General features: G+C 46.2%; 1 protein-coding gene across 1 annotated transcript in view; it reads right to left on the bottom strand.

The window, feature by feature from the left end:
- Positions 1-2,587, bottom strand: part of TP53BP2 (tumor protein p53 binding protein 2) — a 64,891-nt gene extending 62,304 nt beyond the window's left edge. Inside the window, exon 1 of the mRNA XM_055146800.1 lies at positions 2,251-2,587. Coding sequence (XP_055002775.1) covers positions 2,251-2,277 — 27 coding nt within the window. The 5' untranslated portion in view covers positions 2,278-2,587. The remainder of the gene's footprint in view (positions 1-2,250) is intronic.
- Between the last annotated feature and the right edge of the window lie 23,316 nt (positions 2,588-25,903).

Genomic DNA, 25,903 nt, shown 5'->3' with positions numbered 1-25,903 from the left:
AGCAGTGCTCAGTGCCTTTAGGGCTGAACCTTTTGATTCTTGGGGACCATAAGCAAAGGCAAGTACCTTACCAATTGTCCTGTATCTCCAGTCCCAAGACAAAAAATATATGTAGAAAAATATTTATTCAGGTACCCCAAGTATTATAGGGAAAAGATATATTTAACATGAGACTGCTTAATGAAAAATGATATTTTTATTTTTCATAAATCTAAGAATCTCCTGTTTAACCAATATAACAAATCTGGAAGCTTTATCTAGCACCTACACCAAGCAAGATACTACAGTAATTGCTTCAGAAATAGCAACTTGTCCTCAAACCACTTCAAAAGGTAGCTCCTAGGTATTATTTTTAGCACCATTTTTAAACTGATGGAACTAAAACTGAAATCTTGTTTTTTGAAGTGATCTATGACCCCAAAGGGCTGACGAGATACTCAGACACTTGCCTTCCAAGTGGCCAACCCCAGTTTGACCCCTAGCACTGCTAAGGCCCCCAGAGCAGGTCCCCAGAACACTTGCAGGAGAGACCCCCCTAAAGTAAAGCCTGCTGTCACACTGATAGTAGCTGAGAAAAACACTTAAGTATTAGTCTAGCTTCAAAACTAATATACATGCCACCACACCGCATAGAGCCTGGAGCTGGAGAGACAGTATAGTGAGTAGGGTGCTTGCCTTGCATGCAAACAACCCTGATTAAATCCCTGGCACCCCATATTGTCCCCCAAGCCCCTCCAGGAGCGATCCAAGAACACAGACAGGAGTAAGCTGAGCACGACCAACCATGGCCCAAAAGCAAATAAAAAAATACTAAATTAAATGTAGAGAGCTGGCACAAGGGGCTTAACCTGCATGCAGTAAATGTAAACCTGCATTTATACCCCATAGCTTCCCTCTGAAACCACCAAGAATGATGGTTCTAGCACAGAATCAAGAGTAAGAACTGAACACTGCTGGAGGTGAACCAAAATTGCTAGTCTCCTGTCCCAAAATACAGTCTCAATAGATACATATCTGATGATCTGGTATGCAGATGGGAATTCACTTTCTTAAGTTTTAAGAAAACCCAAAAGAAACCTTGACATAAAGTTGATTTTTTAAAAAATAAATCATAATGCAACACTATTCTTGCCCCTATTCTGAAAAATTCCTAATCTGCAGAAATTCTCTAAAACAGAAAGAAACATAAATCCAAGGTAAAAAATTTAACAGCAAAATCCTTCTCCCTTACCCATAAATATCAAGCTCTATATTTATTACTAGATATTCACATCACAAAACTGACTTCATAACCAACAAAGCTATCATTATTTCCGATTTCTGGAACTCTGGCGGTGGAAATATACCAAACCACCTCAAATCAATGGTTAGTTTTGATACTTTGTCCAGTCTAAGAGTTTGGGGTCCCACCCCTGACACTATTGGGTGGCCAGAGGTGAGGGTGTTTATACTCTGCATCTGAGTGTGCAAATACCATCGCTCGTTCACAAATGGCATAAAAGATAAACTGCTTTTGAGTACAAGTCAGATCCCAAGAAGAAAGACATGGTGGGGAGGCTACACGAAACGACCGCGCTTCTCTGGTGGGGGAGGTCTCAGCAGAAGCAGGCAGCTGGAGTCTGCAGAAGCCCCTGACGCCCTGCAGGGGCCAAAGCACTGACATTCCAATGTCTGGGACCTGCCATTCACCTGTGGCCTGGAGGCCGAGGCAAAGCCTGCAGAGCCCATTGGGGGGCCTCACTAATCCTCTGCAGAAGAGCTGCCAAACAAGCAAGCTGTGGAAAACAGGGGGGAGCCAGCACGTTTCCCTGCTAACCAAAACTCTGCAACTGCATTCACAAAAGCCAGTCTCCGAAAAGGGGAGAGCTGCGTAGCCGCTATTGTAGGTACCGAGCTCGAAATTCACAGCGAAGCAACGCTTTCCCGTGCATTTCACCCCAGCAAAAAGTTTTTGTTTTAATAAGCAAATGAGATCCCCAGTTCCCCCGTTATTGACCTTTCAAAAAACTGCAAAGTCAGGACCCAGCCAAAAGTTTGCTGGACTCACTCTTGGAGCCTCCCCTGGGGAAGGGTCTCCCCACTTCCCACGCCGCCCAGGACCCAGGGCACGACGCCGCGGCCGCTCCCCCGCCGTGGGCCGCGCGATCCCCGATTCTCCCCGCACCCCCGCTCCGTCCCGGACCCGCCAGGACAGCTCGGCCAGACCCCCGTCCGCGACCCCAACTTCCGGCGCTCATCCCGCGCGCTTACCGGCATCATTTTGGATCCGAACCGCATCGAAGCGGTAGCCAGACCGCGGCCCCGAGCCGAGCGGAGGCACCCGGGGGACGGAGAGCGCGGGGAGGCGGCGAACCTGTTGCGAAGCAGCGGCGGGTGGCGGGGCGGCGGCGGCGGTCAGCAGAGAAACTCCCCCGCCCTCCCTCGGCCTGGGGCGCGAAGACCCCGCGGCACACCGCTTCTGGCCTCGGAGGCGGCTTTGTCTGCGGAGCGCTCGCGACTGGCCGGATCCCGCGACTCCGAAACCAGCTAATCCTCGGGCCTGATCCCGGCTAGCCCGCGCCGGCTCCGCCCCCCGCGCGGCGCGGCGAGCCTGGGAAGCGAAGGCCCGCGCGAGCCCGCGGAGGGGGCGGGGCGCGCGGCGAGCCTGGGAAGGGGCGGCGGCGCGAGCCTGGGGTGGCCAAGGCCTGCGCGAGCCCGCGAAGGGGGCGGGGCGCGCGCGCGAGCCGGCAGAGGGCGGGGCTGGGGGCGCACGCGAGGAGCCTGAGAGTCCGAGGCCTGCGCCAGCCCGCGAAGGGGGCGGGGCGCGCGGCGAGCCTGAGGGGCGGGGCGCGCGGCGAGCCTGGGAAGGGGCGGCGGCGCGAGCCTGAGAGGCCAAGGCCCGTGCGAACCGGTGGAAGGGGTGGAGCGCGCGGCGGGCCCGAGAGGACAAGGCCCGCGCGAGCCCGTGGAGGGGGCGGAGCGCGCGGCGGGCCCGAGAGGCCAAGGCCCGCGCGAGCCCGCGGGGCAGGGGGCGGGGCGCGCGGCGAGCCTGGGAAGGGACGGCGGCGCGAGCCTGCCGGGCGAAGGCCTGCGCGGGCCCGCGGAGGGGGCGCGGCTGGCGGGGCGCGGGAGGTCTGCTCAGCCTTGTGAATGGGGCGACGCGGCGACTGGGGGCCGAGGGGCGGCCTGCGCGGGGCCTGGGCGGGGGGGCGGTCTGGCTGGTCCTGGGAGCCGGCCGCGGCGGTCACCGTGGCGGGCATCTGCAGCGGGGCCGGGATCGGGTACTGGGTCCCTGGGGCCGGCCGCCAGCCTTCTCCTCGCGGGCCGCTCCCCGCCCGATTCAACTCCTCTGTGCGGAGTTCTAGAATCATCATTTTTTTTAAAGATGCTTAGGGGCTGGAGCGATAGCACAGCGGGTAGGGCGTTTTTGCCTTGCACGCGGCCGACCTGGGTTCGATTCCCAGCATCCCATATGGTCTCCCGAGCAGACCAGGTAGGGGTAATCCCTGAGTGCAGAGCCAGGAGTAACCCCTGCGCATCGCTGGGTGTGACCCAAAAAGAAAAAAAAAATGATGCTTAAAAGGACGTGGCCGTTAGTGTGGCTCCTACTTGACCATCATAAAAACAAAGCCCAAGTTGAGGCTGAAAGCGAGAGGAGCGAGATCCGAGGAGCTGCTCAGCCCCCCTCCCCGTCCCCGTTTCAGCTGGTGGGGGGCGAGGTACGCCCTCGCGGAGTCCCTACGGGGAGGAAACCTACGGGACGGCGGAGTCCCCGACACTCGCAGCCCGGGAACCCAGCGGGGGGAGCCTGACTTCCGCTCCAGCTGACCCTGCTTCTCATCCACGAGCACTTTTCTCCCAGATTACAAAGTGCAGAAAGACGCCAGGAGCTGTCTACTAAGGATTGCCAGGGGGCGGGGTTTTTATTTTGTTGTTGTCTGTTTAAGTGAGCTGAGTTTTCAGATCTCAGTATTTCAGGGGTACCTTACCAGGCCATGCCCACCCCAGTCTCCACCACCACCTTCAGCCTCCCTCCACCCCATCAGTGGGCCTAAAGACATAGGCATCCCTGGGGATGTATGTGGGTTGGTAAGAGAATTTGCCACAGTCAGAAACAAAAGGTCGTTTATTAGAAATATACCCACAGGAAAAAAAAAGAAAGAAAGAAATATACCCACAGAGGTGGGGTCTGAAAAGGGGGTGTGAGTTAGGGTGCCCTTTTAGGGGAGGCATTTTTTTTTCCCTTGGGGCTGCAGGGTTGGACGATGCCTGGCTGTGTTTAGGATCTGCGCTCAGGGATCACTCCTGTTAGTGCTTGGAGGACTATATGTGGTAGTGGGGATGGAAGCAGGGGTCTACTGCAGGCAAGGCAAGTGTCTTACCTGTTATATTATCAGACCGTGATTTGCGTTCTTGATGGTGGTCTGATGGATGACACTGTGAACAGTGAGGTTCCCTTGAGATTATCAGGGAATATCCAGCAGACCATTCTTGTTGGTAATCTTGAGATTGGATTGGTTGGGTGGTCAGGCCCACTGAGGTAATCAGAGAGAATCAGCCCCTGAGAGACAATTCCTTTTGACCATTTTTTATTCCTTCAGTCTAGAGTCCCAACTGTGACAGTGTGAACAATAAAACTGAGTCATTCATTAACATTAAATATTTGTTTTCCTTTGACATTGCTTTGTTTCTTTTTAGTATCACATCTGAGTGAGATATCACACCTTTGTCTCTTGACTTACTTAGCTTAACATCACTTCCTCCAGTTCCACACAGTGGCAAAAGCAAGATTTCATCTTTTCGGGGCTGGAGCAATAGTACAGCAGGGAGGGCATTTGCCTTGCACGCAGCCGACCCAGGTTCAATTCCTGGCATCCCATATGGCCCCCTCAGCACTGCCAGGGGTGATTCCTGAGTGCAGAGCCAGGAGTAGCCCCAGTGCGTCGTCAGGTGTGACCCAAAAAGCAAATATATATATATATATATATATATATATATATATACATATATATATAATCTTTTATCATAGCTAAGTGGTATTACATGGAGTATACATACAGCATCTTAATCTATTTACCTGTTCTTGAAGACTCTGCTTAATTTCAGATCTATTATAAATATAAATTATAATTACCAAAGGGATAGTGTGGCAGGTAAGGCATTTGTCTTTCACACGGGCTATCCAAGTTTCATTCTGAGCACCACATGTGGTCCTCCCTACCCCGCCAGAAGTGATTCTTGAGCTCAGAGCCAGGAGTAAACCCCAAGCATAGCAAAGCCAAACAAAAATAAATACTGTTGCAATGAACAAAGATGTACATACATATTTTCATCTGAGTGCCTTTGTGATTTTTGGATATTTGCCTTTAAATTGATTGCCAGGAATTGCTCATGTAACAGACCTTTTTGTAATTATCTGAGAAATCTCCATACCTTGCTATAGGAAATGAACCAGTTTACATTCCCAGCACCAGTGTATGAGAGTAACTTTTCCCCCACATACCTCCAGCACTCTTGTTCTATTGAGTTTGAGAACGTTTCCATGTGCTCCTAACCTTCTGTGTATCTCCCTTGGTGTAGCTTCGTTCAGATTTTGTTTTCCATGTCTTCTATAGAGTTGTCTGACTTACTGTCTTATGAGTATATATAACATATAGAATATTAGACCTTTGTCCGATGTATACTTTATCTTTTTGTTTTAATGAAGCTTCTTTTGAGAGTATTGGGGTCACATATGGCAGTGCCCAGGGCTTACTCCTGACTTTGTGCTCAGGGATCATTTTCAGCTGTGCTCAGGGAACAATATGCAACGTCAGAGATGTAACCAGGGTTGTCCACCTGCTTGCAAGGCAAGCACCTTACCTACTGTATTATCTTTCCAGCCCATAATAATTCCCCTCCCCCGAAACCTCTGCTATACAGAAGGCTTTATTTGTAGAGTGGGGAGGGCCTCCCCAGCTTTGGTTGGGGGACACCTAGGGCCATACCAAGCAATGCTCAGAGCCTACACTCTGTGGATTTTTTGGGGGAAGGGCAGGGATATGCGTATACTAGGGATCAAACTCAGGGCCTCATGCATACAAGTCATGTGTTTCACCCCTTTGAGTTATCTCGGTTACCTGCAGAAGCTTTTCATTTTGATGTAATTCCAGGTGTTTACTTCCTCACTTCCTTTCCCTTTACTGTTGTTGTTCTGGCCATGACCAAAGGTCACACATGCCTGTCAGTGATACTCACACATTTTTCTCTGTGGTGCTCACCAGGGCTCACACATCAGGTTGTACCACTCACACACTTGGCCTTAGCACTCCCAAAGAGTCGCGCGGCTGTAGTCATGACGGTGTCACACTTCCTGGTGGTCGTGCTCCCTGGAGCAGCTGTGATGATTACACTGTACTCCCCAGCGATAGTGCCTGATATCCTTTAGGGCCCGGGGGTCCCACCTCTTTCTCTGTGCTGTTCACACACACCTGAATGTCGTGTGCCAGAAATGGCTGTGGAGTTAAGAACCTCAGACAGCAGAGCCACCTGGATGGAGCTGAAGGCATAAACGCCAAGAGGGATCAAGCTCATGGCCACACATTTGCAATGTAGGCATTCAAGGCACCAAGATCCCAGACCGCCTCTGTTTATTTTCACTTTTATTATTTCCTTGTCATGAAGTAGAGTTCCCAGAGACACCACTGAAGCCAATATCATAGAATGTTGATATTTTGTCTGTTTTCTTATATGTTATGGTTTGCAGCCTGTCCCCCAAGCCTTTCATCTATTTTGAATTTACTTTTGTACATAGTATGAGACAGTGGTCTGATTTTATTCTTTTGCATGTGGCTCCCCAGTTCTCCCAGCACCTGTTATTGAAGAGACTTTTCTTTCTCCATTTTATGGTCTTTGGTTGTAAATTTACTGTTCATGGATATGAAATCTATTCCATTGATCTGTGTGTCTCTTTTGTCCCAATATCGCCCTGTCTTGATTCATAGTATAAAGCCACAATACTTTGTCTGACACCTTTTTTGACCAAAATTTCCCTCAAACTACAAGGTACATCATCATATAGTTGTATATCTAAAATTTTAAATCATAACTAATTTAATTAGAATTAAAAATTGCCCAGGGGCTGGAGTGATAGCACAGCAGGTAGGGCGTTTGCCTTGCACTCGGCCAACCCGGGTTCAATTCCCAGCATCCCATATGGTCCCCTGAGCACCGCCAGGGGTGATTCCTGAGTGCAGAGCCAGGAGTAACCTCTGAGCATCGCCGGGTGTGACCCAAAAAGAAAAAAAAATTGCCCAAAATTCCATTTAAAATCTCATTATTTGAGGCCAGAGAGATAGGACAGCACATAAGGTACTTGTCATGCAATTTGTCCACCTGGGTTAATCCCCAGCATCATACATAATACCCTGAGCACAGAACCAAGAGGAATCCCTCAGCACTGCCAGGTGTAGCCCCAAAACTAAATAAACCTAATTATTTTAAGAAGAATGTCCTGATTTAGCAATGAGAATTTTTTTCTTTCATTAGTTCAGTAAATATCAAACATGTACCATGTATTCTTCTAAGTGCCGGGGTATGTTAGGTGAACAAAACAAAAGTTAGGTAATAAAACCAGCATCTAAGTATTATGAATAATGACATCAATTGCCACATATAGTTATAAAGGGAGAAATTAAAGGAGCTTTAGGGATGAGGCATGGAGGAGTAATTTTTAAATAAGGGGTTTAAGGTAGTCTCACCAAAAAAGCAAGTGACTTGAAGAAGCAAACCACATTGGTGCATAGGGAAGTATTCCAGTCAGATGGCACACCAACACTAAGGCTTTGACCCCTGAACCTGCCTGGATTTGGGGACCATCAAGAAGACCGGGATAACTGTTGCTGCAATGACCAGGGTCAATGACATGCCTGACTGTCACATCGCGCAGGGCTCGCACACCAGCCTGCAGTGTTTGCACATTCCATCTTCATGCTTGCAGGGGGTCTTGCTCCCTTATGCTTGTTTTGTTTATTTCTTGTTTTATTTATTTGCGGGGGAGGCATACTTAGCATGCTCAAAGGGCGAGGGCCACGACGTGCTGGGGATCAAATTCAGGCTTTCCACATGCCCTGTGAGTCATCTCCCTTATCCCCCACTCCCTAAATGGTGCTGTTTGCACACATATTTGCTGGGGGTCAAACCCCTCTTAACTGAGGTGCTCGTGTACATTCTGTTTGCAGTGCTCACTGGAGGTTGCACCCCATTTTAATTGTGGTGCTCACACACGCCTAACCACAATTGCTGGTGGTGCTGGAGATCACAGATAGCAGAGCTGTGTGCACAAACAGCAGAGCGGCTGGGCCGGAGGCCAACACATCTGGCAACACCAGAAATGGAACTGTGGACCTTATGCTTATAAGGCAGGCACCTCCCCTAGAAAAACACCCAAGGTCCCAGCTTTGAGATACTTAATAAAAAATCATTCAATGTTCATGCTGAAATCCAGCACATCTGTGGACAGTGGGAGCCCTTTTTGGCAACCCGCAACTCATAAAGGAACTATTTAGCACCCAAAATTCCTGCTTCATAGGCCACTGGGTTTTGTTACTTCTTGCATACAAAGACATCTCAACAACAACCTAAGACACCATGATCCATGGTCACCCAGGAAAATAATTCTGGGTATTGGTCACTATATCCAATGCTCAACAATGAAAAAAAAAAAAAATACAACACTCCCTTTACCACCCCCAAACTGGCCCCATGGAAGAGTGAATTCTGTTCATTGTGAGAGCATTGGAGGATCTGGCTGATTACCAAATTGGAAAGAGAAGCAAGGAGAGAAGTAGATGTTCCATTCTCTTTTTTCTTTCTTTTTTTTTTTTTTTTGCTTTTTGGGTCACACCCAGCAATGCACTGGGGTCATTCCCGGCTCATGCACTCAGGAATCACTCCTGGCGGTGCTCAGGGGACCATATGGGATGCTGGGATTTGAACCCGGGTCGGCCGTGTACAAGGCAAACGCCCTACCCGCTGTGCTATCACTCCAGCCCCCCATTCTCTTTCTTTTCTGCCTGTTTTCACAAATGCCCTGCCCAGGAAGAGGGAACAAAAACGGAACAGCAGCTGGCACTGCATCCTGAAACTCACTTGCAGCCAATTGAGAATTCCCCGTTGCCAAATAGTAGGTATGTTCATAGTGAGGGTTTTGTTTTCTTTTCCTTTCTTATTATTTTTCAATCAAAGAAACCTTGTCTCTGCTTTGATTTCATTCCTTTACATTCCTAACCAATCCCTTGCCCCCAAGAGGACAATTTATTCCCGCCCAAGGCTGCTCTAGCTTCACTCCCACCCTCACCTGCTTCTGTCTAAACTCCTTGGTTCTCCTGATTTTATACACCTGTGTTCAACTCTGAGAAAAGTCAAATTACCACCAGCCAAGTGGAGTTCTGTCTTCTCTTTCAGGCCTCTCTTTGGCTTAATTTCAAATGTTAAAAAACTTCCTCCCAAGGTTATTTTCTTCCCCATTTCCCACGCTATTCCAAACCTCACATCCCAAACCCCTCTTAGAAGATGAACTCTCTTCCATTTACTTAGTCCATAAAAGAAGAGGCTTTGGGGCTTTCTGTCTTGCAATATCTGGGGCTTCCTCCCCCGCCCCTCCAGTTCACCATGAATCCTTCTTCACCTTCCTCCTGTAAAAGAAATTTCACTCATTTCAATAATATGTGTGTGTTGCTAGGAATAGAACCCAGGGTCACACAAGTGAAGCATGTACTCCACCACTGAGCCATATTCCCAGTACCCTAATAGGAAAAATATAATTTAAAAAGAAGTTTGTCTTGTTTGGGGGCCACACCCTGTGTTTAGGGCTTATTTTTTACTCTCTGCTCAGGGGATCACTCCTGAAATGATCAGGGAACTATATGAGACGTCGGATAATGGAACCAGGGTTGGCCACAAGCAAGACAAGCACCTTAACCCCTGTACTATCCCTCTGATCTCCTGGGTCAATTTTTTATATTTCTCACCTCAAGTGTTTCTCTGAGGTTGCTTGGTTTCTTCTTTCTTTTTCTTCTTTGAACTTTAGAACTGCACTGTTTCCCAAGTGAAAGTGGCCAACTGCATTTAGTGACTGGGAGAACTTGAAAGGTGGCCAGAACTGCTCAGAATACATATTTTATTTTAATTAACATAAACTTAAATAACCGCATGTAGGGAGTGGCTAAGACATTAGTGTAAATAGACAATACTTCCATGAGTGCCAAAAACACTGTTAAGAAATGCTGGCTACCCATACTTAGATCCAACTGCTGTTTGGCATTTCCTCTTGTTTCTTTTTTTCCTTTATTGGGGAGTGGGAGGACAGTGGGTCACACCCAGCGATGCTCAGGAGTTACTCTGAGTTAGCTCTGCATTCAGGAGTTAGCTCTGCATTCAGAGGTCAATCCTAGCAGGGCTCAAGGGACTATATAGGGTGGCAGGGATCAAAGCCTGGTCAAACCTAGGTCAGCTGGACACAAGCAAATGCCCTACATGCTGTACTATCACTCCAGTCCTTCCTCTCAACTGTTTCAAAGTATCACAAACTCCACTTGGCTCTAAAGACCACAAGCACAGTCTTTCTTCACAGACCTTGCCATGTGCCAGCATTTGCAATATCAATGAATGGCATAAGTGCCCATTTCCGAAGACAAACAACAAAAACTATGCTTGGCTTTATTTTTTGTTCATTCTGTTTCAGATATTTCTTCAAACTTCCTGTTCTCCATCACCACCATCCTCCACACTACTGTCCTCTCCCACAAGTCTGACTACGGCTAGTCCGACTTAAAATTCCTTCTTTGACCTTAAGTGCAAGCTCTTGAAACTATCCTTGACCACCCTCAAGCCTTCCTAGATCTCAAAGATGGAATCACAGTGCTCTTTCCTCTGTCTTCTGTCTGTCTGTCTCTCTCTCTCATACACACACACACACACACACACACACACACACACACACACACTTAGTCACACCATCTTAATTTTTGGGGAAGTGGGGGGGCATATCTGGAGGTACTCAGGGCTCACTACTGACTCTGTGCGTAGAGATGACGGTGAGGCTCGGGGACCATATGGAATGCCAGGGCTAGAACCTGCATCAGCCACATGCAAGGCAAATGCCCTACCCACTGTATTATTGCCTTGGCCCCATGCCACACCAGCTTTTTTTTTATCAGTTCCCTTTGTCTTCCAAGTTCCCTCCAGCAGCTGTTGGAGCATAATATCCAGGACCTCACCTTTACACCACATGTCACCTTTGACTATTAGGCTGGGTTTATGTTATAAATGCCATTGAATTAATCACGGACCTACTACCAAACCACAGGACAGGGGCTTCTACTCATCTTACTTAGTCTTCATTTTTCTGTACTTAAAATAGGCCCCAGTTCACAGTAGTAGAATGAATAATCAATGAACAAAAGAGTGAATTAATGAATTGTTCATTTCTCTACTGAGTTGTTTATTTCTATAAAGGGCATGTTGCTTAAAGCTCATTCTTTGGCTGGTTCAGGCTTCCATAAGGACATGCAGTAAAGCAGAATTTCTTCTAAGGAAACTGTTTTGGATCATTTTTAGAGGATTGTTCAGAATAAGCAATGCAAAATAAATTACATTTTATTTTGTAAAATGTAATTTTACAAAATAAAAGGACCTACAAAGAAGTAGGTCCTTCTTTGGGGGCTAGCTCTGGGGTGGGGGGTGGAGAAATTCAAACTATGGTGGTGCAAAGGTGTAATGGTGGTGGAATTGTGGTTGGAATATTGAATGTAATAAGTTAGTGTGAAAAACTTTACAAAAATAAAATAACTTTTTAAATAAAAAATTTAAAATAAAGAATATGTGGTAAAACAGGTGGCTTAAAACTAGCTCTTCTCAACCTCTTTATGCCTGCAGATTGGCAGCAGTTCATATCCTAAAATTGAAAACCTCTACTTAAACAACAGGAATTTGTTTCCTCATTGTTTTGAGATGAAGACACTAGAAGATTTGGCTCCCAATGAGGACTCTCTTCCCAGTTTGGAGACTGGTCTCTCACTGTAATCCCACGTGATAGAGAAAGAGGAAGTCAACTCTCTGCTGCCCTAATCCTGAGATCAAGTTCCACCCTCATGACCTCATCAGCCTAATCACCACGCAAAGGCCTCGCCTCCAATACTATTACATTCTCTGAGCCTCAGAGCTTTAGTGTGTGTGTTTCAGCAGACATGCTACAGCCCTTAGCCCTCCTTTGTGTGTTTTCCCAGTCCTGTGGTCGGAGATTATACCTATTACTCGAAAAGTTGTCTCTTAAGTGCCTCTAGGAAATTCTGGCCATGTGAGGGTGAAGGATCTTTGGAACTCACACCAAAGTTAAAGTGCTTACTGCCCTTCTGATGATTACATAATTTGGTGTCATCACCCATAAAGAGCTATATAGTAATCAGGAAACACTTTAAAAGAAAATCTACTTGATAGGGTTTCAGAAATTGCACAATTGAGGTCAAAAGGAAATCTAGTCTGAAATATTCCAAATAGACCCTCAGGTGCCAAGGGTCACAGCCACCTTTGACCTTCCACGGAACCTTCTGTGGCTTCTGTTTGTTCCAGTGCAGACAAGGTTGTGTTACTTTATGAAGCCTGCATAGGTTTCTTCCTGTTCTCTAAACCCATTGTATTAGAATGTTGTGATCTAAGAACTAGACAAATATCTTAAAATTTGGGGTTTTCAAGAGAGCCTATGAAAAGAGGTTTTACAGATGCTGGGTCAAAGTTCCTCTCTTTGCCTAGTATACAAGGTGTCAATCATTAAATGACTACAATCATGTTGTAATCATGTTGCCACTATAAAATTGTCTCTCCCCATAGCTAAAGATAAACAAATAGGAAAGGAGAATCTAATCAAAAAATTTTCTAACTCAGCTTTAAAGTCCCACTTGCTAGTTAATAACTGACTTTGAGAACAGCCCACTAGTGGCCCATGTAGATTTATAAGGAGTACTGGGTGGAAGGGAGACACACCCGATGGCTCACTCCTGGCTCTGCACACAGGAATCACTCCTGGCAGTGCTCAGGGGATCATGTGCAGTGCAGGACATGGAGCCCTGGTCAACCATGTGCAAAGCAAATCCCCTACTCGCTATACTAGCTATCTATTCCCAGAAGAGAAACTTTTTAAAAAATATTGGAGAAACTCAGATTTCACTATGTTAATTCAGCCCCAGAGGACACATATGGAAGGTAAAAATAGTACCAGGGAAATAGCATAGGAAGTAAGACCTTGTATATGGTCAACCTTGGTTCAATCACTAGCATCACATATGGTCTCCTGAGCACCTCCAGTAGTTACTCATGAACACAGAGCCAGGAATAGCCCCTTAAGTCCCCCAAACCAAATAAGAAATAAAATTGTATATTTAGAAGTCTCAAAAACTGAAAAAGGAAAGTACTACCAGTTTTTATAAATTTTCACTTCAGTGAGGTGAATCCCAAAGCTATAATCACAGTTCTGTGATTATATAATCTTTTTCTTCCCTAACATTTTTTCAGTAAATGCTAATAAATCAATGTATTTTTTATAAATACATCACTGGAAAGTAGAAATCAAATCTCAAAGTTACATTTCACAAATAGCACATTTACTAAAATATTATATTGGAAAACCAATTAAGTCATGTCTATAACCAATTAAGCAAAGGAACAACTATAAAATAGTCTCCCTGGGGCTGGAAAGAGTGAATAGGGGCTATGGTATGTCCCTTGCATGTGGCAAGCCAGTTTGATCCCTGGCACCACATACAGTCTCCTGGGCACTCCAGGAATGATCCCTGAGCACAGTCAAGAGTAAGTGCTGTTGGGGGCCGGAGCAATAGCACAGAGGGTAGGGCATTTGCCCTGCACATGGCCTACCTGGGTTCAATCCCCGGTATCCCATATGGTCCCCTGAGCACCTACAGGAGTAATTCCTAAGTTCAGAGCCAGGAATAACCCTTGAGAATCGCCAGGTATGACCCAAAAAGCAAAAAAAAAAAAAAAAAAAAAGAGTAAGCGTTGAACACTTCTGGGTATGACCCAATTCCTCCTCCAATAAGTTTTCCTTGTCCAACAGCATTTGTGTACAAATAAATCTTGCAGGAAAATTTTTTATTTCATGCAATAAATACTATTGCTGAATGTCTTCTGGTCATCAGAAGCTCTCCAGAGCGTATCTACATGTGATGAGATCTACTTACAGTATTTGAAGAACCCTAAGTGTAGGAAATCTCTAATCTCAAAATAACTGAGATTAGTACTGAATCTTCGGGTTTTGATTTAGGAGCCTTGGTGCACAGAGAGTAAAGAGTAAGACATTTGTCTGAAACCTCACAATAGTTTAGTGGTAGCAGCTAGAGCTTCAATCCACGTGCTTTGAGGACAAAATCTGCATTCCTCATCCTTATGCCATCATCTCTGACTGCTGTCCTGGCTTCAACACTTCCTTTTGAGCATAGGGAGGCTCAGTCAAGTCAAGAAGAAATGGGTAAGGTTCAAAGCACATGCAGCCCTACCAGAGGAAAATATCAGTGAATACAGTGAAATCAAACATATATGCATGCTCTCCCCACCAAGAAGGGCCACCTAATCCCCTACTGCAGAACTGCGTGGAAACTTACGCTGGGGGGGAGGGCCCTGAGCTGTCTAAACGATGAGCTTACCTCCAGTTGGTATGTTTTTCCATTTCATTTATTTATGACCATGACTTACTAATAGGAAATTTTCTCATTAAATAATGTTACATTGAGTATCCAATGCAGAGCAATCTGATACAAAAAAAGGCATGTTCTGTGACCTAGAGAAGTTTATAAACTTAGAAAGGGGAAATAAGGGTAGAAGTACTAGAAACTAGGTTCCTCATTAATAGTCCACCATGCACTATATCCCAAACATCACATGAAGTCATCAACAAATATTTCTCTTATAATCTTCATTGGGCTAGAGCAATAGCACAGCGGTTGGGTGTTGGCCTTTCACGCGGCAAACCCGAGTTCGATTCCTCCGCCCCTCTTGGAGAGCCCGGCAAGCTACCGAGAGTATCGTGCCCGCAAGGCAGAGCCTGGCAAGCTACCCGGGCATATTGGATATGCCAAAAACAGTAACAATAAGTCTCTCAATGAGAGACGTTACTGGTGCCCACTCGAACAAATCGATGAGCAACGGGATGACAGTGACAGTGATAATCTTCACTGATTCAATAAGGAGATACTATTATCTCCATTTTACAGATAAAGTAAGGTTTAGAAGATTAACAATTGACTTAATGAATAATAAACTGAGTAAGCAATATAACTCAAATATATACTTATGATGCTTATGTATATATATGATATAAATGTATATTTTTGTTTTTGCATTCATATTTATGTTATGAATGGATGGGCCTCACGCATAAAGGAACCGGCAGACGAACCCAGGCGTGTAGGACCTGGGGTGAGATCCCTGCCTGATCAGGACTGGGCCTTTTCCACTCAGATCCCCCATTTTCTGGTAGCTTGGCAGCCATACCCAGAAACTGCCCCTGATGCCATGTAATCCCATCAACAGCCAAGATCCAGAGACTATAAATCAAAGCTTCAGAAGCGTGCAGCCACATTCGCCGCCGCACAACCTCTTATAGCCTAGTTCTCCCTTCGGAGAACCTGGCAAGGTACCAAGAGCATCCAGCCCACACTACAGAGCCTAGCAAGCTCTCTGTGGCATATTTGATATGCCAAATACAGTAACAATGATGGGTCTCATTCCCCTTACCCTGAAAGAGCCTCCAATGTGGCACCACTGGGAAGAACAAGTAAAGAGAGGTTGCTAAAATATCAGAGCTAGAACAGATGGAGATGTTACTGGAGCCCGTTTGAGTAAATCGATGATCAATGGGATGACAGTGATATAGTGATTTATGTTACATTATAGTACATAGTATAATGAATGGAGAGTAGAGGCACCAGGTAATCTAGTCAACTTAATTGTTTTTTTAAAAATTTATTATTTGTTTTTGTTTTGGGCCACACCTGGTGGTAATCAGGGCTTATCCTAGCTGTGCACTCAGGGATCACTCCTGTCATCCTTCTTGGCACCATATAGGGTGCTGGGAATCAAACCTGGGTCTACCATGTGCAAGGCAAGTGACTTACCTGCTGTATCACCTTTTTGGCCCCCTTGATTTTTAAATTTCTTAATTTAATTTATTTTATTTTTGTTCTGGGTGGCGCTGTGTCAGAACTGGCTTGTTCCTGGCTCTATGCCCAGGGACCACTCCCAGTGATGCCAGGGAACCATATTGGTGTTGGGGATGAACTAGAGTCAGCTGCATGTAAGGCAAGAACCTTTATCTCTGTACTATCTCTCCAACCCCTAACTGGTCCTTTTAAATCTCACCCATTGGTCTATAGGATTGAGTTTGTACTGGAGAAGGATGGGGGGTCAAGTTGAGAGGGGGACACTGGTGAAGGGTAGGATGTCAGAACAGTGTGTGCATAAAACTGTCATTAGCAGTATTGTAAATCATGGTGCCTGGAATAAACAAATAAAATAAGGGCTGGAGAGAGAGTACAGCTGGTAAGATGCTTGCCTAGCACACAGCTGAACCAGGTTTGATCCCCAACACCCCATGTGGTCTCCCAAACCCTGCCAGGCAAGGCCTCTGGGCACAGAGCTAAAAGTAAGCCCTGGCTGTGTGTGTCCCACCCCCAAAAACAAGCAAAATATAAACCAATTAAACAGAAAATAACTAAAAGTCTCATGTTAAAAAAAACCATAAACATACACAAAATAATTTCTAGTAACAAAAAAAGAGAGAAAGAGGCTGGAATGATAGCACAGCGGGTAGGGTGTTTGCCTTGCGCACGGCCAACCTGGGTTCGATTCCCAGCATCCCATGTGGTCCCCTGAGCACTGCCAGGGGTAATTCCTGAGTGCAGAGGCAGGAGTGACCCCTGTGCATCGCCAGGTGTGACCCAAAAACCAAAAAATTTTTTTAAATTTTTTAAAGAGAGAGAGAGAGAGAGAGAGAGAGAGAGAGAGAGAGAGAGAGAGAGAGAGAGAGAGAGAGAGAGAAATCTCACCCACTGACAAGGTAGTCAGTCAAGATAAACAAAAAAAATGGGAAGTACTAAGAGAAAAGAAAGCCCCCAGCCAGGTCACATTCTCGCTCAGAGGGCAGTTTCTCTCAGACAGCAGGAACGGCAGCACTGCTCGCCCATGCACTCACGGCCAGGGGACCAGGAAAACCAGAGACAAGCTGCTGCTGGCTACTAGCTGGGGGAGGCCGAGTTTGGAGCCCCAGAGACAGACTGTAGAGCACCCCTGACAGATGAGGAGAACAGGGGCTCCTAAGGATACAAACAGCCAGAGATCAACATGGACTTCCAGAGACAGAACCAGAGAGAGATCACCCTGACTTATGAGAGATGGAACCAGCAGGAGACCAGCACAGACCAAGCACTGCCTGTACAGGAGCCCAGTACGAGATCCAGACGTAGAATAATGGGAACCCAAATCCATTTAAAGCTGTTAAATAGGGGGCTGGAATGATAGCACAGGGGGTAGGGCGTTTGCCTTGCATGCAGCTGACCTGGGTTCGATTCTCAGCATTCCATGTGGTCCCCTGAGCACCGCCAGGGGTAATTCCTGAGTGCAGAGCATCGCCAAGTGTGACCCAAAAAGCAATAAATAAATAAATAAGTAAATAAACCTGTTAAATAACTAAAACTTCATAAGCATCTGCAGTTTTGTATTTAAGCCTTCCTTCCTTTCTTCTTCTCCCTCCCTCCCTCCTTCACTCACTCCCTTCCTTCCTTCCTTCCTTCCTTCCTTCCTTCCTTCCTTCCTTCCTTCCTTCCTTCCTTCCTTCCTTCCTTCCTTCCTTCCTTCCTCTGTATGCAGCTGTGCTCAGGGCTCACTCCTGACAGAGCTCAAGCAATCATATGTGGTGCCAGGTATTGAACACAGGTCAGCCCCATACAAGGCAAGTGCCTTACCAGCTGTATACAAATATTTCATGCAATACTCAAGAACCCATGTGCTCAGGAATAAACCCATTTCCACAGTGACAAAAAGACCCTGAAAGGCAGGTGTGAAAAAAGAGTTTAATAACAGAAGCAAGGCCAGAGGAGCTGGAGCAGAAGGTCTTAGGCCAAGCTAATAAATAGCTGAGGTGATACTCATATCCAAGTCTACCTAGGCCAAAGCTCACTCTACTGCAAAGAAGCAATAGTGTCAAAAATATGTTCTGTGCGTTATTATCGCCAAATCTGCTTTTAACTTGGACCAACTCAAAAAGGAAGGGAAGAAATCAGAGGTCAAAACAGCACAAAGTTTGGCACAGGACGGCTTCCCGGAAGACAAAAGCTACAAAGACAACGCATAGGATCTTACAAGTGGTATCAGTGCCTGCTTCGCCTGAGCCCTGTGCTGAACCTCACCCCATTATGCATCTTCCATTCGCTTATCTTAGATAGAAATTCCGTAGAAGCTGATGGAGGGCAGCTCTGATCCTTCAGATTAGAAGCTCTAGATAAGGTGAATGTCAAATTCTTGTCATTTCTCACAGGTGCCAGCAGGAAAGTATTTGTCTGAGGGTCCCCACTTCTTGAGGCTCTCAGGGAAGGGCTGTGCGGGAGACCGTGCAAGGCAGACTGACTGGGTGTGATTCAAGTGCTCTTAGGGAAGAAGAGGTCCAGACAGGAGTTGTTACTGACACAGCAGTTGTGAGGCAAGTGGCAGAGAGCCACATGTGGGCAGGTAGTTTCAAGTTGCCGGGCAGGCTGTCCTAGACAAGGAGGGCAGAAAGGCTGAGGTAACCTAACACCAGACACAAATCTAAGAGAAAAACATGTTGTTCTGACACCTCGTTGGGTCCCATGAGCCCGATTTAACGCCTGTCTACCTGGAGTTTTAGTTCAGCCAAACCCTTAGGAAAGTTCACTTCATCTCTCGGGGCCGCGTCTTCTCTTTATCCTGGTCTGCAGGACTTTGTTCCAGCTTAGCTGGGGAAGAGGGGAAGGCAGCTTCCCTGCTGATGGCTGGCATGGCAAGAGGTGTTTTCCAGGGTGTGATCTGCCTCTGGGGTCTGTGGGTGGGGGGCCGAGGTTGGCACTCACTCTGAGATCTGTGGCAGCAGCTCTTCTCAAGACAAGATGAATCATGAACCACATTCTTTCATGATCTCATTAGAGGAAAAAAATCCAGGAATCGTGGTAATAAGAACCGCCTTTGATTTTAAGCTTATAGTAGACTCGGGAATAACTATGTCTTACAGTATCCTCATGACAACTCTGAAATGGATGCAAAGACAGTTCCAGTGAAGTCATCCTTACTAGAAATTTTTTTTAATTACCCTTTTTGTCACTGTGAATGGAGACATGTGAAGTAGACTTGCTGCAATGATTATTTTGTAATATACACAAATACGAAGCCCTTAGGTTGTGCATTTGAAGCTAACTTAATGTTATATGTCCATTATAACTCAATTTTTTTTTAATCCCAGGTCACAGAGGGAGAAATGTGGCCTGAAAGAGACTTGCAGCTTGTGCCAGGTGCCAGAGGAATACGAAGCAGTGCCAGGCTCCTCACGGGCTAGGCTCACACTCTCTTTCTGTTGATTGATGTTTTGTTTTCTTTGCATTGTTCTGAGGCCACCAGAATCACACCCTGCTGCTCCCTGCCTCTCCTGTGTGTTGATTTTGGTTTCAGGGTCACATGTGTGACTGTGCTGAAGGACTTGGTGGTCACTCCCAAAGGTGCTCTCCAGGACATATGAGGTGCTAGGGCTGGGTCTCCCACTTGCAAAAGCTGTGATCATCGCATTGAGCTATCCTTCCAGTCTGCACTCTCCTCACCTCTCTTTTGTTTTTTAAAAAAATCAACTTTACTGGGGCTGGAGACATAGTATAGCTTGTTGTGCACAATCAAACCCAGATTTGATCCCCAGCACCTCATATGGTCCCCCAGGCCCTCCAAGAGGGATTCCTAAACACAGAGCAGGAATAAGCCCCGAGCACAGCTGAGTATGGCCCCAAACTAAAACCAAATAAATAAATCAATTTTACTATGGAACAATTTACATAGAATGCACTCTACATAATTTAAGAGTACAGAAGTTGAAGTTTCATACTCAGTGTGTAAACTCTTTTTTGTTTGTTTTTATTTGGGGAACATACCCGGCATTGCTCAGGGCTTCCTCCTGGCTCTCCACTGAGGGGTGACTACTGGTGGATTTGGGAGACCATATGGGGTGCCAAGGCATTGAACTCGGAGTCCTCATGCAAGGCAAGCATGAGGCATGCAACCCTCCCTGCTGTACCATTGCTCCAGCCCCCTCAGTGTATAAATTCTTATACATGCTACCAAACCAAGCTTTGTGGTATTCATTCCACCCTCCAATCCCTTCTGCACCAATACTCCCTATACCTGGCAATCAATCACCTGCTGTCTCTGATGGGGGAGGCAGCTGGGCCACACCCAGTGTCACTCTAGGCCTACTCCTGGCTCTGTCCTCAGTGGTCACTCCTGGCTATGCAGAGATTGAGGCAAAGATCAGCCACATGCAAGGCCATCTCCTTTCTTCCTGTACTATATCTCTGGACTGGAGCTAGAGCACAGCAGGTAGGGCGTTTGTTTTACATGCGGCCTACCCAGGTTCGATTCCTCCATTCCTTTCGGAGAGCCCGGCAAGCTACCGAGAGTATCGTGCCCGTGAGGCAGAGCCTGGCAAGCTCCCCGTGGCGTATTTGATATACCAAAAACAGTAACAAGTCTCACAATGAAGACGTTACCGGTGCCACTCGAGCAAATAGATGAACAACGGGACGACAGTCCTACAGTGCTACTATATCTCTAGTCCCAATGTGCTTTTTGATACTAGGGAATTATTGGGGTGCAGTTCGGTGGTACAGTGCCTCCCTTGCTTGTGCTGTGTCCTGGCATTGCAAAGGGGAAATAAAAAGCCTGATACTACGGAGTAATTTTTTCTAGTTAGGATGACAAAGAAATAAAGATAAACAGTATAGACTGCTTTCAGCCAGCATATTTCTGAGATTTATTCATGCTGGTCCCTAATGCTACTAGTAGCATTTCCTTGTTGATCAAGCCTTTACCTATTGCCAAATAGTTCGGTTATTTCCTGACCTACTAATATAAGCCCTCTATGAGCATTCATGAGAAGTATTGGGCTGGAGCAATAGCACAGCGGGTGAGGTGTTTGCCTTGCACACGGCAGACCCAGCATCCCATATGATCCCCAGAACCAGCTCCAGGAGAAACCCCAGAGCATCACCGAGTGTGACCCAAAAATACAACCAAAAATTTTTTTCTAAATGTACATTTTAATTTGGGGGGGTAAATATCTGCCAACTGGTTAATACACACGACAAAATTGTCAAAGTGGTTATACCATTTTATACTCTGTGTCTTCATGTACTTATCAGTATTTGTGTGTTTCTCTTGTGAAGTATTTGTCCAAGCCTTTAGCTCAGCTTTAACTGGGTTGTTTTGTTATTATTGAATTGTCAGAATTTTTGTTTTGGGGGCCAGAGAAATAGTACAGTAGGTAGGGCACTTGCCTTGCATGTGGCTGACCCAGATTCAATTCCAGAGGACCGACCAGGAGTGATTCCTGAGTGCAGAGCCAGGAGTAATCCCTGAGCATCTCTGGGTGTGGCCCCAAAACCAAAAAATAAAATAAAATTTTAAATAATAATAATTTTTTTCTTTGGGTTGTTTTGATTGTTGTTGGTTGTTTTGATTGTTTGACTTGGTCCTTGGGTCACACCCAATGGTGCTCAGGGCTGACTCCTGGTTTTGTGCTCAGGAATCACTCCTGGGCAGACTTGGGCAATCATGAGCTGCCAGAGCTTGAACCCAGTTCAGCCACGTGCAAGGCAAGCGCCCTGCTTGCTGTGCTATCTTCCAGCCCAGCTTATACTTTTCATCATTGGCGTTCACGCACATTCTGGTTGCAGCACGATGGGGGCTGCGGGGTGGGGGGGGGGTGTCAGACGTTTTAATTTTGGTGCTTGCATGATTTGGCTGTGACGCCTCATTATTGCAGCGCCAGGCGACTCACGGAGCACCTTTGCTGGGACTACGCCCATTGTACGTGGGCGGCACCAGGGTTTGAACTCGTAGCCTCATGCTTGCAAGGCAGGTGCTTCGGCCCCTGAGCCATCCTTGGGCTCCCACTTTATTTTCTTTGGAATATAGTTCTATTTTGATAAAACTTACGTTATGCTTTTCTTTTTTTTTTTTTTAAAGATATTTTATTTTATTTATTTATTTTTTTGCTTTTTGGGTCACACCTGGCGATGCACAGGGGTTACTCCTGGCTCTGCACTCAGGAATTACCCCTGGCCATGCTCAGGGGACCATATGGGATGCTGGGATTTGAACCCGGGTCGGCCACATGCAAGGCAAACGCCCTACCCACTGTGCTATCTCTCCAGCCCCATGTTATGCTTTTCTTTTCTTTCTTGTTGTGTCTTAAGAAATCTTGTGGGTCTGGAGCAATAGCACAGCGGGTAGGGCATTTGCCTTGCACGCAGCCGACCCTGGTTTGATTCCCAGCATCCCATATGGTCTCCCGAGCACCGCCAGGGGTGATTCCTGAGTGCAGAGTCAGGAGTAACCCCTGTGCATTGCCAGGTGTGACCCAAAAAGCAAAAAAAAAAAAAAAAAAAAAAAAAAAGAAAGAAAGAAAGAAAGAAAGAAATCTTGTTTAACCCAAGATTTCAAAATTATTTTCCTCCTATGTTTTGTTGTAGCTTTTTTCTAATTTTGCATAGTTACATTAGACATTTGATTTATTTTGAGTTACTTTTCTGTGTCTGGTTTGTTGGGGGCTTTTTGGTTATGGGACATACAAACATAGAGTGTTCAGGGCTTATTTCTGCTCTGTGCTCAGGGATCACACTCCTGGTAGTGCTCGGGTTCCATGAGGCACTGGGAATCCATCCTGAGTAAGTAGCATGTAAGAAAAGAGCCGGGGCTGGCGTGATAACACAATGAGTAGGGCATACACAATGCCTTGCCGACCTTGGTTCAATTCCCAGCATCCCATCTGATGTCCTGATGTCCTGAGCACCGCCAGGAGTAATTCCTGAGTGCAACGCCAGGAGTAACCCCTGAGCATTGCCGGTTATGACCCAATAAGAAAAAAAAAAGAGCCCTGGGGGTGAGGAGGGGCAGTAGGGGGAGGGTAACTGGGGACCGACATTGGTGGTGGGAAATGTGCACTGGTGAAGGGACAGGTGTTGGAACATTGTATGATTAAAGCCCATTGTATGACACAGCTCCAATCATGAACAACTTTGTGGGAAAAAAAAAGAAGTGAACTGAAGAAAAATGTTTTACATTAAAAGAAAAAAAGATTGAGGAAACAAGGAAAAAAAATGGAAAGACCCCTGCTCACTGTACTCTCTCTGCAGTCAGGGAATCACAGTTAAGACTGACTTCCTTCCTTCCTTCCTTCCTTCCTTCCTTCCTTCCTTCCTTCCTTCCTTCCTTCCTTCCTTCCTTCCTTCCTTCCTTCCTTTCTTTTTTATTTATTTATTTATTTATTTGCTTTTTGGGCTACACCCAGCAATGCTCAGGTGTTACTCCTGGTTCTGCACTCAGGAATTACTCCTGGCGGTGCTTGGGGGACCATGTGGGATGCCAGGGACTGAACCCAGGTCAGCTGTGTGCAAGGCAAACTCCCTATCCACTGTATTATCTCTCCGGCCCCCTCTTTCTTTATTCTTCCTCTTTCTTTCTTTCTTTCTTTCTTTCTTTCTTTCTTTCTTTCTTTCTTTCTTTCTTTCTTTCTTTCTTTCTTTCTTTCTTTCTTTCTTTCTTTCTTTCTTTCTTTCTCTCTCTCTTTCTTTCTTTCTCTCTTTTACTTTTTTTTTTTTGGTGGGGCAAGGCCTTTGGGTCACATCTAGTATTGCTCAGGGCTTACTCCTGGCTCTGTGCTCAAAGATCATTCCTAGTGGGACTTGGGGTACCATATGTGGTTCCCTGGGATCAAACCTGGTGGTGAGAGGTAAGTGTACCTGCTATACTATCCCTCCAGCCCTTGAGCTGATTTTTCAGCCACTCACCCTGCACTGAACACTTGTTTGTTTTGTTTTTAAATTTTTTACTGAAGCACTGTGACTTACAAAGTTATTCATGACCAAGTTTCAAGAGTACAATGATCCAACACCCATCCCACCACCAGTGTCCACTTCCCTTCATCAATGTCCCAGTTTTCTTCTCACTAGCCAACCTGCCTCTATGACAGTTTTTTTTCTTTCTGGCACTGTGGCTAACAGTACTGTACTAACAGGAGTTTGTGCATAACACTTTGTCACCTTCCAGTACCCCCTCCTGTTCCAGAATGGCCACGTGGCTTCATCACTGTCAAAGTGTCCCCTACCCCGGCTCTCCACACCCAGCCTGGTCAGCTTCCTACTGAAGATCAGTTCTCAAGATGAAGTGACCACTCACTCGAGGCTTAGCATTTAAGTTGCTCTCTAGCTGGACCCATGGTTATAGCTCATAATTAGTTGTTTGGGATTTTTTTCTTTTTTCTTTTTGCAATGCTGGCTGGGTTCAGAGAGCCGAGACATCACAACTATATTCTGTAGGAGCGGGCCACGTGACTTTTCATGTCTGGGGCTTTCCCCAGATGTGTACAGGTAGGGACAAGACCGTCTGCAAAAACAGAATCTGGGGAGATCTACTAAGTCTACACCCTCGGCTAGGTGAGAAGTAGGACCTGGGAACCCCAAACAGATTGAAGCGAAGGTTAAGAAGTGTGGGCAGCTGTTGATGGATAATAATAAAGTGTTAACGCTTGAGTCCTGCATCTTACATGGGTCAAAGAATAAGTAAAACTTTTTTAAAAGGTCCAGGGCAATTAAGAATTTTCGACAGGCTGGGAGAAACCCTCTACCAAGCGTGTTTGCTCTTGGGTATCAAAGACCACAGGGCAGCAACCGGTTAATCCAACAAGAGATCAAAGGACTTCTAAGCCTCTGTTGATGTTTCTCAGACACAGCGTGGGAAAGTTACCCCCTTGAACTAGAGGCAGCCTGAGTTCACCCAACCTAATCCTGCCCCGGAAATAAAGCCTGCTGTATACTTAAGAATTTCAGACCCAGGGATGGAGAGGGAGGTCAGGGTAAGTAAGGGTGCTTGCTTTGCATGCAGCGGATCCCAATTTGACCCCCAGCAGCACAGATTAATTTTCTGAGCACTGCCCAGCATGGCCCCTGAGTACAGCAGAGTGACCCAAATTACCCCCACTCCTCAAGAAAAGAACTTCATTCAGCCTGTAAATAAAATGTAGCATCTGGAGGGGGCTGAAGAGATAGTACAGTGGGTAGGGCGCTTGCTTTGCACGTGACCAACCTGGGCTCAGTCCCTGGCACCCCTCATGGTGTCTTCACCTCCTCCAAGAATGATCCCTGAGCACAAAGCCGGGAGTAAGCACTGAGCACAGCGGGGTGTGGCCCCAAAACAAAACAAAAATATCCATAAAACTGCTGAAGTGGCAGATGACCTTGAGGATGAAAGGAGAGAGCATGGCCAAGCCCTTTAGCCCAGATGCTGACCCTTAGGACAACTGCCATTGGTTTACAGAGTCAGAGCCAGACCAAAACCCACCCAAGTCAGACCTTCTTATTGTTGCTTTGTTGAGGAAATTGTTTCTTACAGAAAAGCAGCCACAAAATATGCAACAATTACTTGCTTTTCTTTTAAGTGAAAAAAAAAATGAGTGAATCTAAAGAACCAATGCGGTAACTGCACAAATTGGGAGCATTTCCAAGTTCTTTGCAAGAAACAGCAACAAAACGCAGAGACAAAATTTCTCAGTAAGGAATTCTTTCTGTTCTTTCTTTCTTTGTTTGTCTTTGGTTTTGTTTTGGGCCATACC

This window comes from Sorex araneus, chromosome 9 (genome assembly GCF_027595985.1).
Source record: "Sorex araneus isolate mSorAra2 chromosome 9, mSorAra2.pri, whole genome shotgun sequence".
In the NCBI taxonomy this organism is placed as follows: domain Eukaryota; kingdom Metazoa; phylum Chordata; class Mammalia; order Eulipotyphla; family Soricidae; genus Sorex; species Sorex araneus.
The sequence above is the reverse complement of the archived record's forward strand: the minus strand, read 5'-3'. Positions and strand labels throughout refer to the sequence as shown.